The sequence below is a fragment of the Amphibalanus amphitrite genome, unplaced genomic scaffold, assembly GCF_019059575.1.
Source record: "Amphibalanus amphitrite isolate SeventyFive unplaced genomic scaffold, NRLGWU_Aamphi_draft 001012F_arrow, whole genome shotgun sequence".
Lineage (NCBI taxonomy): Eukaryota > Metazoa > Arthropoda > Thecostraca > Balanomorpha > Balanidae > Amphibalanus > Amphibalanus amphitrite.
Genome location: NW_024882506.1, coordinates 1 through 15,563, shown reverse-complemented (window position 1 = coordinate 15,563; position 15,563 = coordinate 1). Strand labels below are relative to the sequence as shown.

The following is a 15,563-nucleotide window of genomic DNA, read 5'->3' as shown; positions in this document are numbered from 1 at the left end:
CACCCTGTACAAACGTAAAAACCGTTGGTCGCTAGTAAGCCGACACGGTGACGGTGCTGTATTTGGTGCCGCACCGTACCGTACCGAACCGAACCGAACCAAACCGAACCGAACCAAACCAAACCGTACCGTACCGAACCGCCAGGGGATGGTGAGTGGTAAAAGCTGGTAGTAGTATCGTCGCTTGCACGGCGATGAGTCCTGTATCGCGTACTTCCGAGCCTCGGTGAAATGTGAGCGCTGATGTACTGCTGACCATCGCTCGAACTGTGAACAAAAATTGAATGCCCTGTCACCAATGCTGGTCAATGGATGGCTTGTGCATCAATCGACACGATCATTACAGTATAAAAGTATTTTGCCGATGTTCATCAGTTTGAAATGCAGCTTGATCCAGCGAACCTATGTAGGTACCTTGATGTTTGTTCATGCATCGTTCGACGGTTCTTGAGCCTTCAGCTCATCTAAGGGCGCTAGGCAGCCCCACGTATTGTTGGGATTTCGGATGGGTCAGAACAGACTGTCGGCTGCGTTGCGGACGGGACAGCCCTCCCAGTTCGAATATCAATCAAGCGAGGAATTACATATGAAACTTAATAACTAGGTACAGCTGACAAGATCCGCATGACATATCAGGACCTCTCGCTCGACCCCACCCGACCAGGACCCCACCCTCTCGCTCGCTCCGTTAGTCGCCCCAAAAGGCGTTATAGGTACTGGTTTACAACTGCCGATTGAAGCGTAATGTCTGCCATCTGCCCCACGCATATGGCAGACATACGGTATCCATGTTGCACAATATACACTGACTCACGGATAAAAATACTCACCGTTCTCGTCATTGGCTAAAATGTCGTCCTCAAGCCAATCGCTCCAGCATCAATCCAGCATAGCCTTGGCTCCAGGTCCAGCGGCCAGCCAAGGCTCCAGCCAAGGTAGCCGGCTGGCGACATCTACACTGAAATCGAAATGCTCTTGCTGATATGGGCGACATCTATATGTATTATTATCTAGTACATTATAAATTAACTTAAGTTATATTAAGTGTCTGGTATGCTGAGTGAAAATCGGCAAATGCCTATTTTTTATTTTTCTAGATGTAACAACAATTTTACCATTTTTGGAACATCTTCGTTCGACGTTGCCAAGGTCATTTACGCATGCGCATTACACATAAATATTTGTTTGGCTGATTTGTCACGTTTGTGGAGTGTTCGTGTCGGAAGGTGGGGTGAAAATTTGTCGTATGTTTGTGTTGTTTTGTTGTTAGAAGTTCGTGCCCTTCCGAATAAATAAAAAGGGTGAATATGGCGTCGTCAGACAACGTAATAGCGATCGAGCCTTCCCAGGAGCTCCGATTCAAAGGTAAGTCATATGCGTCGGTTTCGCCGAGTTTGAGTAGTAAATGATTATCATCTGGAAAAAGTGTCTTGTATGCGCTTTCACTTTTAAAATATTAAAATTGATATATTTTTTTACTTTTGACAAGTTATAGAATATCTTGAATGCTTTATTTGGTTTAACTTCAGGTGACCAGATTGCATGCAATGATGCAATGCATTGCACAGATTGAGATGCAATGAGCGACATCAGCCATTAGTCAGGGCGATGAGTCTGCACCAGCTCGCCACAAGGATGCCGGAAATGTGTATTTATAGTCACCGTGGAAATATGCACCAGCCTGCACCAAGCAAGGTGCATGAATCATGTTAAATTGAGAAATTTGTTTCTGATGAGTGAACTGCAACAGCAGGACAACTTTGCCCTTGCTGACTTGAGCATTCTAATTAAATTCCAGTTATTGGTATGGTGCCTAGGTGTGGACAGTATCATACCCATTGACAAATCCAGATTGAGATAGGTGTTTTGAGATGCTGTGGGGCTGTATTTTGCTTCCTCGTATTCTCTTCTGTTGCAGGCACATGTTATGTGATTTCTGTGTTTTTCCAAGAATTTCAAAATGTCAGTTATGTCCATTTTGGACTCTGAAGGAAGAGCAAATGCCTAAAATGCTGCAAGCTGGATCTGCCAATGGTCTTCTACTTTTAAAGACCCTTTATGTAATATACTTCTGGTTTTTAGGTTTAGGTTTAGGTTTAATATGATGGGCTGATGTAGACTGTGTGTTGATTTGGTGCTCACATCAGGCATAAGGTATACTGGATCTGGATTGGATTTTGTCTGGATCATTGATATTGTGATCATATTTTGATGGTTCTGCATCTTGTATGAAAATTCATACATGTGTATTGGTGCAACTTGTGGTTGTATGGGCCAAATGGATATCAAATGTGTTTTGCAATAAAATATGAAGATAGCCTCTGGCTCAAAACAGACTATACAATTGACTTTTGCCACAAGATTGAGATTAATGCATGAAATAGTGGTCAGAGTATAATGCATTGCACTTACTGCATAATGCATTGGTGCGTTGGTGCATAATGCAATGCATCAGTCATATTTATCATGGAGTAATGAAAGTATCATTCATTTTAGTATGTTTCATTAAAGTTTCATAAAGTATAAAGTATCAAACATGCAAAAAGAGCTGTATGCAAAAACAAATGTGCCTTTTTAAATTGGCTTTTTGATGGGCGAGCCCTTCAGCTGAGCCCTTCAGCTGATGTAAAATATCACAAAATTTGAACAGAAAGGGCATGATGGGAGTTGTCAAATGTTATTTTCTTCACCCTGTTGCCCTGCTCTATTAAATTTTAATTTATGAGCTAATTTCCAAATTTTCAAAATCTGAAGCTTGACATTTGATTGCCTCTAGCAACCTAAGCTTTGCACTAACATAATAGCTAGCGAAGACAAAGCTAAAAAGGCTTTGCTTAGCTTAGTTCTAAGATCCTTTTCAAAGCCTAGCCTAGAAAGGGATCTAAGAACCTGTGGGGCTGGACAGAGGAGATGGAAAGCGCCCCGACGGACTGACGGCTTTCCCCTTCAATGCTGGTTGAAGCCTCACATGGGACGCCACGTGCGTTGACACATTTGCTGCCTCTCACGTGGTGAGGTGTGCGGTGGATCCCGGCGCAGCTGCAGTCGCCGCTGAGAACCTGAAGCGCGTGCGCTACGCCAGTCTTGCAGACCGCGGCTATAGATCCACTTCAGTAGCAGTGGGGACTACCGGCGTAGTCAGAGAAGCAGGGTCAAAGCTGCTGCGGGATATCGGCGGTCGGATTTCTGCGGCTACCAAGGACCCAAGAGACGTGTCCTCTACAAAGAGTCTCGATAGCGAGCGTCGAGCGATCCGGGGAAACTCCGCCGCTATCCTCGCCGTTCATAATGTTGGCTTAACCGAATAACTGTCTCTTGGGAGGCATATTTTTATGTCCCTTCAAACGTTGCCTGAATCGATGCAAGCTGACTTTAGTGGCCAGCATGTCCTTGAGTGATGGCATTGGCTGTACTGTGCTGATGGAATGCCTTTTTTATCACAGGTCCGTTCAAGGATGAGGTGTCCAGCAGCAACCTCACGGTCACCAACACGTCCGACAAGAGGGTCACGTTCAAGATCAAAACCACAGCGCCCAAGAGGTACTGCGTGAGGCCGAACCAGGGCATCGTAGAACCAGGAAGCACAGTCAGCATTGCAGGTAAGTCGGTTGGCCGGGCTGCGATATGTTGGTGTTGGTATTTACCATGTCAATATGCTATGTTTTGTGATGGTGTCATAAATGCATTTTCATAGAAGATAGGTAATGAAATGAGGTCTAAAAAGTAGGTAAACAAGAAAATCACCAATAGACAAAATGAAATCGCTAATGGCATACTCGTCAATTTTCATCTCTGATCGCTAAATTGCTATTCAAATAACTCGACTTTCCGCAATCATACCTCCTCGGGGTTCGTAAAAACTCCTTCCTATTCCCCCGCTCATTCCTTATTTTTCACGATCAGTCTAAACGCTCGTCGCTCACTTTGCAGTGATGCTGCAGCCGTTTGATTACGACCCTGCTGAAAAGAACAAGCACAAGTTTATGGTACAGACCATGTTCCTGCCGGACGGAGATGAAGACCTCGAGTCACTGGTGAGAGCTCTGTGAAGTGTGCAAACTCTTCATCCTCACTTACTGATGAGTTGCACTTTGGTTTTGGCTGTCAACATGGCTACTGGTGCCACTGTCTCTTTGCGGATGCGGTAATCGCCCACAGTGGTTTGGTTGATCCATAACAGTTTCCGCTAAATGGGCTCTGTCGTGTCAAGCTGTGTCCGTACGTTCATCGGCCGTCAGTATCTGACCCAACCTCTCGTCTGCCGTGCGTCCCCAGTGGAAGAACGCCAGCCCCGAACAGATCATGACCTCCAACAAGATGCGGTGCGTGTTTGAGATGCCGGCCGACTCGCAGGAGGATCCGACCAGCAGGGTGAGCGCCGACCGGCAGCGCAGCAGCGACCCTGGGTCTGTCCGTTTGGATTAGTGATGTAAATCGGAGTCCGAATTTTCTGGCGTCCGAAAAAGTCCGAAACCGGTTCAGACTTTGGTCGGTCAGGCGCACAAATAGTTGGCATGTTTCGTTAATATCACCGAGTCAACTTTCCATTTTTTTTTGCATATTGTTTGTAGGTCCGATTTCATTACATATCAGTTTCCTGGTTATCTCTGACTGATTTCATTGCATTGCATCCAGATGTGAAAACATTGATATTAAACACTGGAAGCGAGCTTATTCATTGTTCGAAAAACAGCTTGACGGTTTTCGTACACACGCTATTTTGGACATTTTCGGTCCCTTTTCCACAATATTTCGGGCTACTGGTCAATGAGCATACACAACTAGGCAAAATAGGGACCTGACATCACCAGTTCGGACCGTGTCAGTGTACTGCCGTGTCTTGCCTAGCTCCCAGCCGCGATGCTGCGGTCCTCCGGCCGTCCGGGCGACTATTTACAGCGCCGTGTCGCCGGCCGGGTATTTCGGTCGGCGCCCAGACACTGGGTGCCACTGTGGCGTGTGACAGGCGACCTTATTACGGCCGTGTGCCGAGCTAAGTCCGCTTTCTTGAATGGATGAGCGCCTGAGTGGAGATATTGGGTCAGGCGGAGATAACAACCGATGAATGTTACGCTGACAGGTGCCAACAGTAATTAGCCGAGTTATAAGCAATCGTACGGTGCCGAGCATGTCTGTGACAATGTGTCAGAAATCAAGATTGTCTCATATCTACATCTCCTGTGTATTTTTCCACTATCTCGCCACGCCTGTAAAGTACATCGTCCATGTGTTTGCTGAATTTTCTACACCAGTCCTGTGGCCCAGAGTGTGCCTATCTTCTCTCATTTATGATGTGCCTAGCTAAACCAGGTTGTGCCCACGCTGACGCCATTTCCCCGCCCGGTCAGCCGGAGCCCAAGGATATGAAGATGGCAGCTGATGAGGTGCGGCGTCTCAGAGAGGAGATGAGCAATGCGCGCAACGAAAACCTCCAGCTCAAGGTGGGTGTAGCGTCACGGGGTGGGACGCTCGCCGCCGGCCCGGCGACCGTGCGGGGTCCGCCCGCTGCCAGGCGCACAGCTGTGCGGCTCACTCGAGTAGGCTCATGTGATTCTGAGTCAGATTAAAGGCCACTTGTCCACTTGACCTTCTGTCGGTGCCATCGATTTCGGCGTTGATATGCTGACTCGCAGGTTTGATTTTAATGGTGCTGTGTTTACTTACGAGCAAACATTGATGCACTCGTAGTTGCCAGGTGCCGGGTTATTCATGACTTTTCTATGTTGCAAAGTTGAGGGAACACTGAGGCACGTGTTTGTTGTTGCGAAACTACGCCAATCTACATATGCTGCTACCTTGAATGGATTCGGTTAAAACGAACTTCTGAGTACCCACCATGTGAATATTACGATATGCATCATTGTGTTCTAAGCGACCCTTGGCTGCTGTATACTGACAGTCGCTGTGCCCCTGGCGCGGATGGCGGCTTGATTTTACCCCGTGTTGCCGCGGTGCGGTGCTCGTCGTCCCGTATCCGACCCTCCGTGTCTGACGGCGCGCTCTCCGCTCGCCACAGGAGGAGGGGATCCGGTTGCGCCGTCAGCTGGCGGCGGCCGGCGCCGGCAGCGGCGCCTCCGCAGAGCCCGCGCCCGTCGACACTACCATGTACTACGTGATGGCCATCGTCGCGCTTATCATCGGCACCATCGTCGGCAAGATGGTGCTCTAGGGCCGGCCGCGGTGGCCGTCCCGCCCGCCGTACCGGTCCGTACCGAGCCCGCGCCGAGCCGAGAGAGAGCGAGCGCGTGCCGCCGGCTGGGCCGCGCCGCCCCGGCCCGGCCAGCGCCTCCTGAACGCCGTCCCCGGTCCGGCGAGCTCTGCCCGATATAGCAGCCACCACGGAGTGGCGGGAGCGCGCGCCCAGCGCCGCCCGCCGCCCCGCTACTAGTGTCCGAGAGAGCGAGTGCGTGCGAGAGTGCCGAGAAGCGCGCGAGGAATGACGCCACGCGTCGGCGGTTCCGGCGGCTGAGACGGCGCCGTGACCGAGAGCGTTCGGCGGCGCGCCTCAGGGACGGGCGCTCCAGGGCGAGAGTGCGTGCGCGAGCGGTGTCTGAGGCGTGATTGGCGCCTTTTCTGCGGGGCGCCGTGATTGGCGCGCTGTGACCGCGCGGCTGGTGAAATCGGTGGTGTTTGGCTGTGTGGTATTGGCGCTAGTCGTTGGGAAACCTCTTCTCGGATGTTTATAAGATACCTATTATGTTTTACTCGCTTGTATCTATTATCGGTAAATCATCTATCGGTTGTGCCGTCCCTGCTGGTACCCAAATGGTATGCTCGTCTGTTCGTCTTCCCCTTTTCCTGGCGCCCCGCTGCTGCCCCTCCCGTCCCCCTATCCCGGAGGTTCTCCAGTTCCCTCCGGCAGTCTGAGCCGGCGAGCAGCGCCCACCGGGGCTGGACAGCTGGCCGTCGGCGCCGGCCGGATGTATCGTCCGAACGTTATAATTGCCCAGTACACGGGATTATCAATATGCATGTCAATTTACCTGTCGGTGGTTTGGAAGAGTCAATAAATTCAAGTTCAGATTAGTGGTGTGCATTCGGATCACATCTGGACATGTGGTGCCATTACGTGCCGATGAGGCTGCCGAGGTTTTCATTGCAGTGTCTAGACTTCATACCGAGTCTATTTTTGTTATTGGTTTGGACGGTATATCATTGGCGGATGGCTTTGTTTACTGATCGGGTGACGGTGACGGTCCTGTGCCATTTCAGACCTCTGCAGCCGATATGTGACCGCAGTGAACCCGGCCAACTAGGCTGGTTATCAGCACTCTGTGGGGATCTATCCAGCTGATATGCGACCGCAATGAACCCGGCCAAATTCCGGACTGGTCGGTTATCAGCGGGCTGTGGCTGGACAGCAATATCGTGTGGTCGGCTGTGCGCTGTTGCGCTGTGACAGGGGACAGTGACTGATAGCAGTCGGTCTGCGGACGATCAAGGTCCACGGGGCCGGACCAGCCGAGACCGGTGGTCCGCGGGGCCGGACCAGCCGAGACCGGTGGTCCGCGGGTCTCAGCTGAGACCGGTGACTCAGGGTGGCGGTCAGCAGTGCTCAACGGTTCGGCAGCCGGGTCTGGTGACAGGAGTGGACCGATGCCAACCCGAACCGCCCGCCATCTGTGTCTGTCTGTCTGTCTGTCTGTCGGCTGGCCGGGTCGACTCGGCCGGGGAAGGGAGTAGAAGTACACTCGGGCGGTCGCCTTGCGGTGTAAGAGCTTGACCGAAATGTGTGCACCACAAGTGATCGGCCTCAATGTCGCGGAAACTCTGCCGAGGGCATGACTAGTGGGTTGCGGCCGCTCGCCCACTTGGCTCGATTCGGCCCATTGATTTCACCTTGGTTGGCACCCGTGCTGCAGTGGCAGGCTGCCAAGCCTGGACCGGCCTGACAGCTCAGTCGCTCGAACGGGTCGGCTAACCTCCACACTCCTGACCTATTTGTGTTGGACAAGGACAGCTTGGCTGGCAGTGACCGCTGAGGGGAAGGGAAGGGAGCGGGAGTCCGGCCCAGCGGAGGGCGGGGCCAGCTGAGACCGGGCAGCTGTCTGACGCTTACCAGGTAATGAAGAATGAGTTATGCTGACATGTTTTCTGTTACAGATATGAGGCACGTCTGATAGGCAACTGAAGAGCGTAGGACGTAATAGATATTTCCTGAACTTGAGCGATTTAAAATGTTATAATTTCGTAGTGGTGTCTTTCTCTTTGAGCTGCGCCATTGTTACCTTTGTGGCGCAAAATAGGGCAACAAATATGAAGAAAAAGGAAACGTGTCCAGTCGGATAAATATTGGAATTATTATTTGAAATGTGCGGAATAATCTGTAGTTTTTGTGAATAATCTGTATCAGATAATGTCAAATAAGATAAATATTAAGCTACAATGCAACAGTATTGAAATACTTATGTTGTGTGCCATTTCAAACCAAAGCAAATGTGGCCTTGGCCTATTCCAATTCCAATTTTAGCTGTTGCTGGTTGGCTCGTTTTATGAGTACTTTCCATTTATTTCAGCTTCATTTTGTCTCCCACCACCAACAATTTTGACTTGTACAATGTGCCCTATATATGGCCCTGCAATGTGCTTAAAAATTGAACTATGGAGCACCAGCAGATCCATTCCAAGGGAGCTTGGGGCAAATGCCTGCCTCCCGCAATGCCATGCCCGAATTCCGAAACCAACAAATATTTGTGGTTTTTCGAGAATGAAATGAAAATTACATGAATTTTTAGGAAAATTTTGCTTTAACTGCACAGTTTCACTGCACTTAAGGATTCAAAAATCCATTGTGTTTTCTGGAATTTGGTGAAAGCTTGAGCTGGGGTATGACTGGTGACCCCCACACTCCACAATCTCCAAGACTGCCTTTCTGGATCTGCCAGTGTAAAGAAGCTGGAGCATCAAAATGGGCATAGGGTCTCTGGTATGATGTGATGGTGCAGGGTCCTAAGTTCAGGTTTATTAAAAAAATTGTTAAACTGTATTCTTCTTCAGAAATCAGAATCCCTGAAAATGAATTAAGATTTGCTAAAAATACTGCTCATGTGAAACATATGACTGAGTCTAGCTGATATTTTGTTATATAAGTGGTTATTTTGTATGACTTGCCTAAATGAGAGGTAATAGATCCTGCTCACACAGCAAGGGTCACAGCACAAAACAATTGAGCTTGTACAAAGAGTGATGCACTCTAGATGACTGGTGTTGGGTGATGACAGGTAGTCGAGTCTGTAACAAAGCTTCAAAGTTTATGGTGTCCCAGGGCTCTGTTTCACAGCTCAATTCTACCTGCTGCTACCGCCTACCAGGCATGTAGGTAGCAGCCTGTGTTTCACAGCTCAATTCTACCTTGACCTGCTGCTACCAGGCATGTAGGAAGCAGCCTGCTGTGAAACAGGGTCCCACATGTGTCTGCTCCAAGATGTTCTGAAGACTGCTTGACTAAAACCCAATTTGAAACCAGGGCTGGAAGTTGCCTCAGAAAACAAGTAGATGGAGTAGGGCCATTAAATTTCATTACAGCAGTTGCAAATTGCAAAAGCTGTTCAGTCATTCAATCTGGCCCTAACTCCATGACTTGAAGGTATACCCTGATGATGAAAGCTTGACCATTTTCTCCTACCTATTTACAGAACTGAGAGATCCACCAGTTTCTGATTTTTGAACATTCCTAACACAACCTTCTTGAATAAGAAATGTCAAAAGAAAAGGACAAACATTTCCAAGATAAGCTGAAGAAGTTCTTTAAGCACAATCGTGATGGGAGTAATTACAGGTACCTATCTTTCGTTTTTCATTTGTAATGTCATTTCATTAATGATGTTGCTGGTATGCTACAATTGTTCTTTTAATTTGCAATTTTACCCATGATTTCACTAAACCACCTTATTTATCTCTGCCTAATAATTATTTATTGTAATATGTATATGAAACAGCTGCTAATTAGGTGTCAGGAATGTGCTGGGCATGCATGATATGAATGTTAACCAACATATATGTTTTTACTGGTTGACTAGTTCCTCCCCAGGTTACTTGTTACAAGTTCCTTGGTACTTGCTACTAACTATTTTGCCAGTGCTGGCAGAATTATGTGATAGGTGCCCTGTTGGCCTGTCTGGAGCTCCCTTATGATGACCGGTTCTGTGTAACTTTCAGTCAGTATCTCAGCCAGCCATTCGAGTACACCGCGGACCAGCAGAGCCTGCGCTCACACTCGCAGCCGGGCACCCGCGTACGGGCCCTGCAGGTCAGTTGCATGTACAGAACGAGCAAAGTGTGGGGGCCATTCAGGTCGGCTGTCAATATAAAAACGTTGTTTGTCGATTTACTTGAAGACTGCTGTTTTTGTGGTGATTTGTCAGTATTATCCACCAACTGTCGATAAATTGCCCTTGTGCCTACTCCTGGTAGATAAGGTGCCTGACCGTCAATCTAGTGGGATTGTGTTCGAGGCCTTAAGTGTGCACTCGTCATTAATCACGGCAGCTCTGGCAACTGGCGAGACAGAGAGGGCCACACTAGCAGCTAGACCCGGGAGGACCGTGTCGCCATTTAAATACGAAGCTTTCTCCTCGAGATCTTGCCGGTGAACCGGGCGCGGGCGATGTAGCAGTCTTGTGGTGGCCCTGTGGTGCCGCGTAGTAAGCAGGTGCCCTGGCCCGTAACCACTCTAAACCATTCAGACTAGACGTAAAAGCATCGCTTGTCTTCAGGCTGTCAGTGAAAAGCACTGCAGCATATTTAGATCTCAGACTTTGTTAATTAAGTTACCAGTATAACGCCTTTTGGGGCGACTAACGGAGCGAGCGAGAGGGTGGGCCTTGCACGTGCGAAATTGCGAGGGGGTACCTCCAACTGACTTGTGCACGGCACCCTACTAACTGGTCTCTAGCGATGTGCCAAATTTGGGCACAATCGGCCCAGCCGTTCTCGAGATCTGGAAGCGGCACCCTGCACGTGCGCACGTGCAAAATGGGTCCCAACTGACTTGTGCACGGCACCCTACTAACCGGTCCCTAACCGTGTACCAAATTTGAGCGCAATCGGTCCAGCCGTTTCCGAGATCTGGAAACGACCCCTGCACGTGCGCACGTGCAGCAGCACCCCAACTCTGGCACATGTGTATGCAGTGACTAGTGGGTGCCTACCTACATGCCAACTTTCAGCGCCATCGGCCAAGTAGTTACCGAGATATTGCAACAATTACAAAACTGACACCTCTTCGTTTTGCACGTGGCACGTGCATAAGGGGTCACCCACATGCATCGGGAATAGTCCAATACTTGGTAGAAGGAATGAAGCTACCCTACAAAAATTACCGCGTGTAAATCGGTCAAGTGGTTGCTGAGATATAAGCCTCCCAAAAGCGTGACCACGGCCGGCCGGCCGGCCGGCCGCTCATACTCAGAAATTTACGTTAATCTAAGGAAAGACTACGCTCGCTTCGCTCGCTCCGTAATGAGATTTCACTCTTGGTAAGTCGTCTTTGACAGATCATTTTTTATTTTCGTTTCATTATTTGGTCGTCGGGTTGCGTTGACGGCCACGCCACTTCATTATGCGTCCAATTACATTATTATTTATCATCGAGATGTGTCATCATATGCGGAGGATTGTAAGGAGCTGTGGGTGTTCGGGCACCGCAAATCCGCCGCCCCAGCGCGGGTGATCTGGACCTCCGCCGTCTGCTGCGGCCCCAAAGCCAGGCCAGTGCGCTGGGGCGGCGGATTTGCGGCGCCCGAACACCCACAGCTTCTAATAATTCACCGGTGTGTGTCCTCGAACAGGCAGTCCAATGGTCGTGTTCTTCCACACCCCGCCCTCCGTCCTCCCCTCGCTCGGCCGCCGCAGGATCTGGTGGAGCGGGTGCGTCGCCAGCGGCTGGACGACCTGCAACTGGTGTCGCTGGTAGCCGACGTGGCCGACCTTCTGGAGCCGACGGCGGCGCGCGACACGCGCCAGGCGGTGCTGGCCGCGCTGACGGCACTGGTGGCCGGCCAGCTGGAGCACATGACGGCTGCCAAGGAGGAGCTGCTCGGACTGGTCGATAGACACAATGTCGCTGAGGACCTCCTGCCCAGGGTGAGACGCCGGGGACAGGGCAGTGCCGTAGAGGATGAGACGCGGCTGGGGACGGTACAGCGTCACAGGGTCAGTCGCTGGACCTCGCGGGCCTTCCATATCGTTGCACCTGACAAATTGGCACCTCTTCTCCATTTGTTTGCTATCCACCGATGGCAAGCCAGTGTTGTGATAATAATATGTCTAGGTACTGATTACTTTAATTAATAATGATGCACGTACTTTGTGAAAATATTTAACTTATTGCCCTCCTGTCTGAGCCACGGTAGGCCAGTTGGTAACTCCACTGTGCGTAACGCCCTTCAGGTGCGTCTGCTGAGCGCGCTGACGGAGAACGGCCGCAACCTCACCTACATCGAGGAGGAGATGCCGTCGCTGCTGGTGCGCCTGCTGCCGGAGGCGCTGCTGCAGCCGGTGGCCGGCGGCGGTCAGCGCGAGCTGCTCACCCTCCTCCAGAACACGGTCAAATTCAACGCCGCCTACGTGGAGCCGGAGCACGTGCGTCGCTGCGTGGAGCTGGTGTACGAGCGCGCCGCCGCCGAGCCGGGCGGCCTGGACACGGCCTCGTGCCTCTCCCTGCTGGACGTGATCCTGTGCTACCGGGACCTGCCGCGCGGCGCGCTGGTCCGCCTGTCCGCACTGCTGGCCAGGCTGGTCTGCCGGCCAGAGCACGCCAAACACGCCTGGCGCATCATGAGGAACCTGCTGGGCACCAGCATGGGACCGGTCACACTGCAGGTGAGGTCCGACGGACAGCGGGGTGGAGCTGGCTGGTTGGAGAAGGGGAAGGAGGTGCTCTGACCTATTTCGGTGGGGTGGGATGGCTATGGTAGTGGGTGGGTGTGCCGGGAGGGGAGCTTGGTAGGTTTTGTGAGAATTGAGATGTTATAGGTTGGCATTGGACGGGAAACTGCTGAAATGCTGTACACAGCTGCTGTTTTGTTGATAAAGTTGACAATGTGGCAGCTTAATTAGCGGACTTGTGGTTTAGACGTATCTGGACTCAAACTGTGTCGTTCCTTTGCCAACGTCGCCGCCCGTCCGCCCTCAGGTTCTGACCGACATCATCATGAACCGCTCCAACGCCAACGACGCGCCGCTGCTGAAGGGCTGCGTGTTTTTCGGCGCCACGGCGCTGTGGGGCGGCGAGGAGCGGGTGGCCTCGCTGCTGCACCGGCCGGGCGCGCTGCTGCCGGCGCTGGCCGCCGCGCTCGACTCGCCGCAGCCGGCCGTCTGGCACGAGGTGGCGCTCGAGCTGCGCCGGCTGGTGAGCGGCCCTCAGGCCGGCGAGCTGCTGCCGCACGCCTGGGACGCCCTGCTGGACCTGGTGGACCGCCTGTACGGGGAGGCGGTGTCCGGCCGGCCGCCGCTGGCGCAGGCCGCGCAGCAGGTGCGCGCCCACCTGGCCGCGCTGCTGGCCGCCATAGAGCAGCTGGTGGCGGCCGGACGGTTCAGCGGCGACGACGCGCGGCTGGCGCAGACGCTGGAACTGTGCGCTGCCGACCGACCCGAGGCCAACGTGGTGGCCACCGTGCGTGACACCGCCGACAGGCTGCTGACCTATAGGTGAGAACAGCCCACATAATGTTCATTCTGCGGGTGAGAACTAAGACGGACTACACGCCTACGAAACTAGGGAACCCCGACAATTACTGTCGACCTACTGCGGATGGTGCGGGGACATAATACCTTGATGTGCTGCTGAGTGAATCTGCAGCCTTGTCGCTCAAGCTCAGCTAAAGCAAAAGCTATTGTTTCACATTCAGCGGGCTTATGTCAATAATCGTCTTTGCGGTATGGCACGGCACGCACGCGTATGTGCAGAAAATGCTACATGCGTAGAATGCTTCTTATGCGTGTCCTTTACCTTTGTGCAGGTACACGTGGCTGCCGGAGCTGCGTCAGCTGGTGGCGCGCTATTTCGAGCGGGAGCGGCGCACGGCGGTGCGTCTGGCGGTGTGTGAGGTCCTGCAGCGTGTCTGGGACGGGTTCCGCAGCCTGGAGGCGGGCCCGCTGCTGGAGACGGTGCTGCTGCGGCCGCCGCCGGACTCCCCGCCGAGCCGGACCCGCTGGTGCGCCCGCCTGGTGTCGCTACTGGTGCGCGTGGCGGGTACCTGCCGCTCTCCGCACTGTCTCGAGGTGATGACCGTGCTGGAGAAGGTGCTGAACGCGCCACTGGAGGCCGGCAGACCGCCGGCGGCCGGGGAGGTGGCCGCGCTGGTGGCGGCCGCCGAGGGGTTCTGTGAGCTGCTCTCCATACACCTGGACTCGCTGCCGTCGGCACTGGCCGTGAAGGCGTACAGAGCGATGGTGGATCACCTGGGCCGGCACTACACGACCCCGGAGGTGCTCCTGGCGGCGCCCGAGGTCCGAGAGCCGCTGCTGCTCACCCTGCTCAGCCTGCGTGGGCTGCCGGGAGCAGATCGGCCTGCCCGACCCGGCCACCGGAGTGGTCAGGTTCAGCCCGCACCTGCTGGCCGAGCAGAGGAACGCCGACGCACCGGCGGGCGGACCGGCGCCGGCAGCGGTCGATGGCGCCCCGCACAAACTCGGCCCGTCGGAGACGCGCGTCAGCCTGGCCGGCGTGTGTCTGACGGTGATAAGCGCGCTGCGCCACGAGCGCGACTTTGCGCTGCTCTCAGAGCTGCTGCGCCGCGTGCCGCGACTGCTCGAGAACAAGGCGCTGGTGGTGAGCGAGCACAGCGCTGACGTGGACTACTTCGCGCAGGCCATGTGCCAGCTGACGGCGGACATCACGCCGGCGCTCTGCTCGCGGCTGGTGAACGTGCCGGCTGATGTGAAGACGTCCGACCTGCAGTCGCTGGTGTACCCCATCCTGGTGTCGCTGACCTCCTACCATGGACATATGAGCATGCCCATGCACCGGCGGCTGATCGGCAGTCTGGAGAGCGGCCTGCGCTCCCGCTGCGCCCCGCAGTGTATGACCGCGCTGACCGTCTGTGCCCTCGGTATGCGAGAGGCCATGGCCAAGGTCATACACGACGTGCTCTTCGGCATGTCCAAGCTTTCGGCGACGGTGGCGATGGGGAACTCGGTGCTGGAGTTTATCTCGACACTGATCCGCATCCCCAAGGTGTACTCGTGCTTTAATGAAGAAAAGTACATGTCCATCTTCGCGATCGTGCTTCCGTACACGAACCCGGCCAAATTCAACCACTACATTGTGTCGCTGGCACACCACGTCATCGCGATGTGGTTCCTCAAGTGTCGGGTCAAGTACCGCAGAGGAGTCGTAAAATACATCATCAAAGGCCTGAAGACCAACTTCAGCAGCATCCAAGAGCTGCTGAGGCAGCAGCAGGCCAGCAAGCAGGCAGCGGACAACGAAGACTCCAGCAACCGTCGCAGGTAAGAATAGAGAGCTGTCGGATCATTGGGACGACGTTTCGGGGAAGCCGCAATTTGGAGCTCATCTTTGTAGAGCCCAAGGGATTTTCGCTCAGATCTGTAATGGTTTG

The 15,563-nt window shown here is 52.9% G+C and overlaps 2 protein-coding genes across 2 annotated transcripts; both read left to right on the top strand.

Moving 5' to 3' along the window:
* Positions 1-1,099: 1,099 nt before the first annotated feature.
* On the top strand, positions 1,100-7,023 carry LOC122369159 (vesicle-associated membrane protein-associated protein A-like). The gene is made up of 6 exons (XM_043343658.1): positions 1,100-1,365; positions 3,444-3,599; positions 3,931-4,034; positions 4,276-4,371; positions 5,349-5,441; positions 6,017-7,023. The coding sequence occupies exons 1-6, from the start codon at positions 1,308-1,310 to the stop codon at positions 6,167-6,169; spliced, it is 660 nt and encodes a 219-aa protein (XP_043199593.1). The 5' UTR covers positions 1,100-1,307; the 3' UTR covers positions 6,170-7,023.
* A 3,175-nt stretch (positions 7,024-10,198) lies between these two features.
* LOC122369174 (tuberin-like) lies at positions 10,199-15,453 on the top strand (the record flags this gene model as incomplete). Its single annotated transcript, XM_043343687.1, has 6 exons — positions 10,199-10,249; positions 11,854-12,084; positions 12,391-12,822; positions 13,136-13,650; positions 13,962-14,292; positions 14,507-15,453. Coding segments are annotated over exons 2-6 (2,297 nt in total), but the record flags the coding sequence as incomplete, so codon positions are not given.
* Positions 15,454-15,563: the final 110 nt, after the last annotated feature.

Excerpts from the sequence above, each read along its gene's own strand:
- LOC122369159 (XM_043343658.1), top strand. The coding sequence starts at position 1,308 with ATGGCGTCGTCAGACAACGTAATAGCGATCGAGCCTTCCCAGGAGCTC. Across the intron at positions 1,366-3,443 it reads CCAGGAGCTCCGATTCAAAG|GTCCGTTCAAGGATGAGGTG; the intron begins GTAAGTCATATG and ends TTTTTATCACAG. Across the intron at positions 5,442-6,016 it reads ACGAAAACCTCCAGCTCAAG|GAGGAGGGGATCCGGTTGCG; the intron begins GTGGGTGTAGCG and ends CGCTCGCCACAG.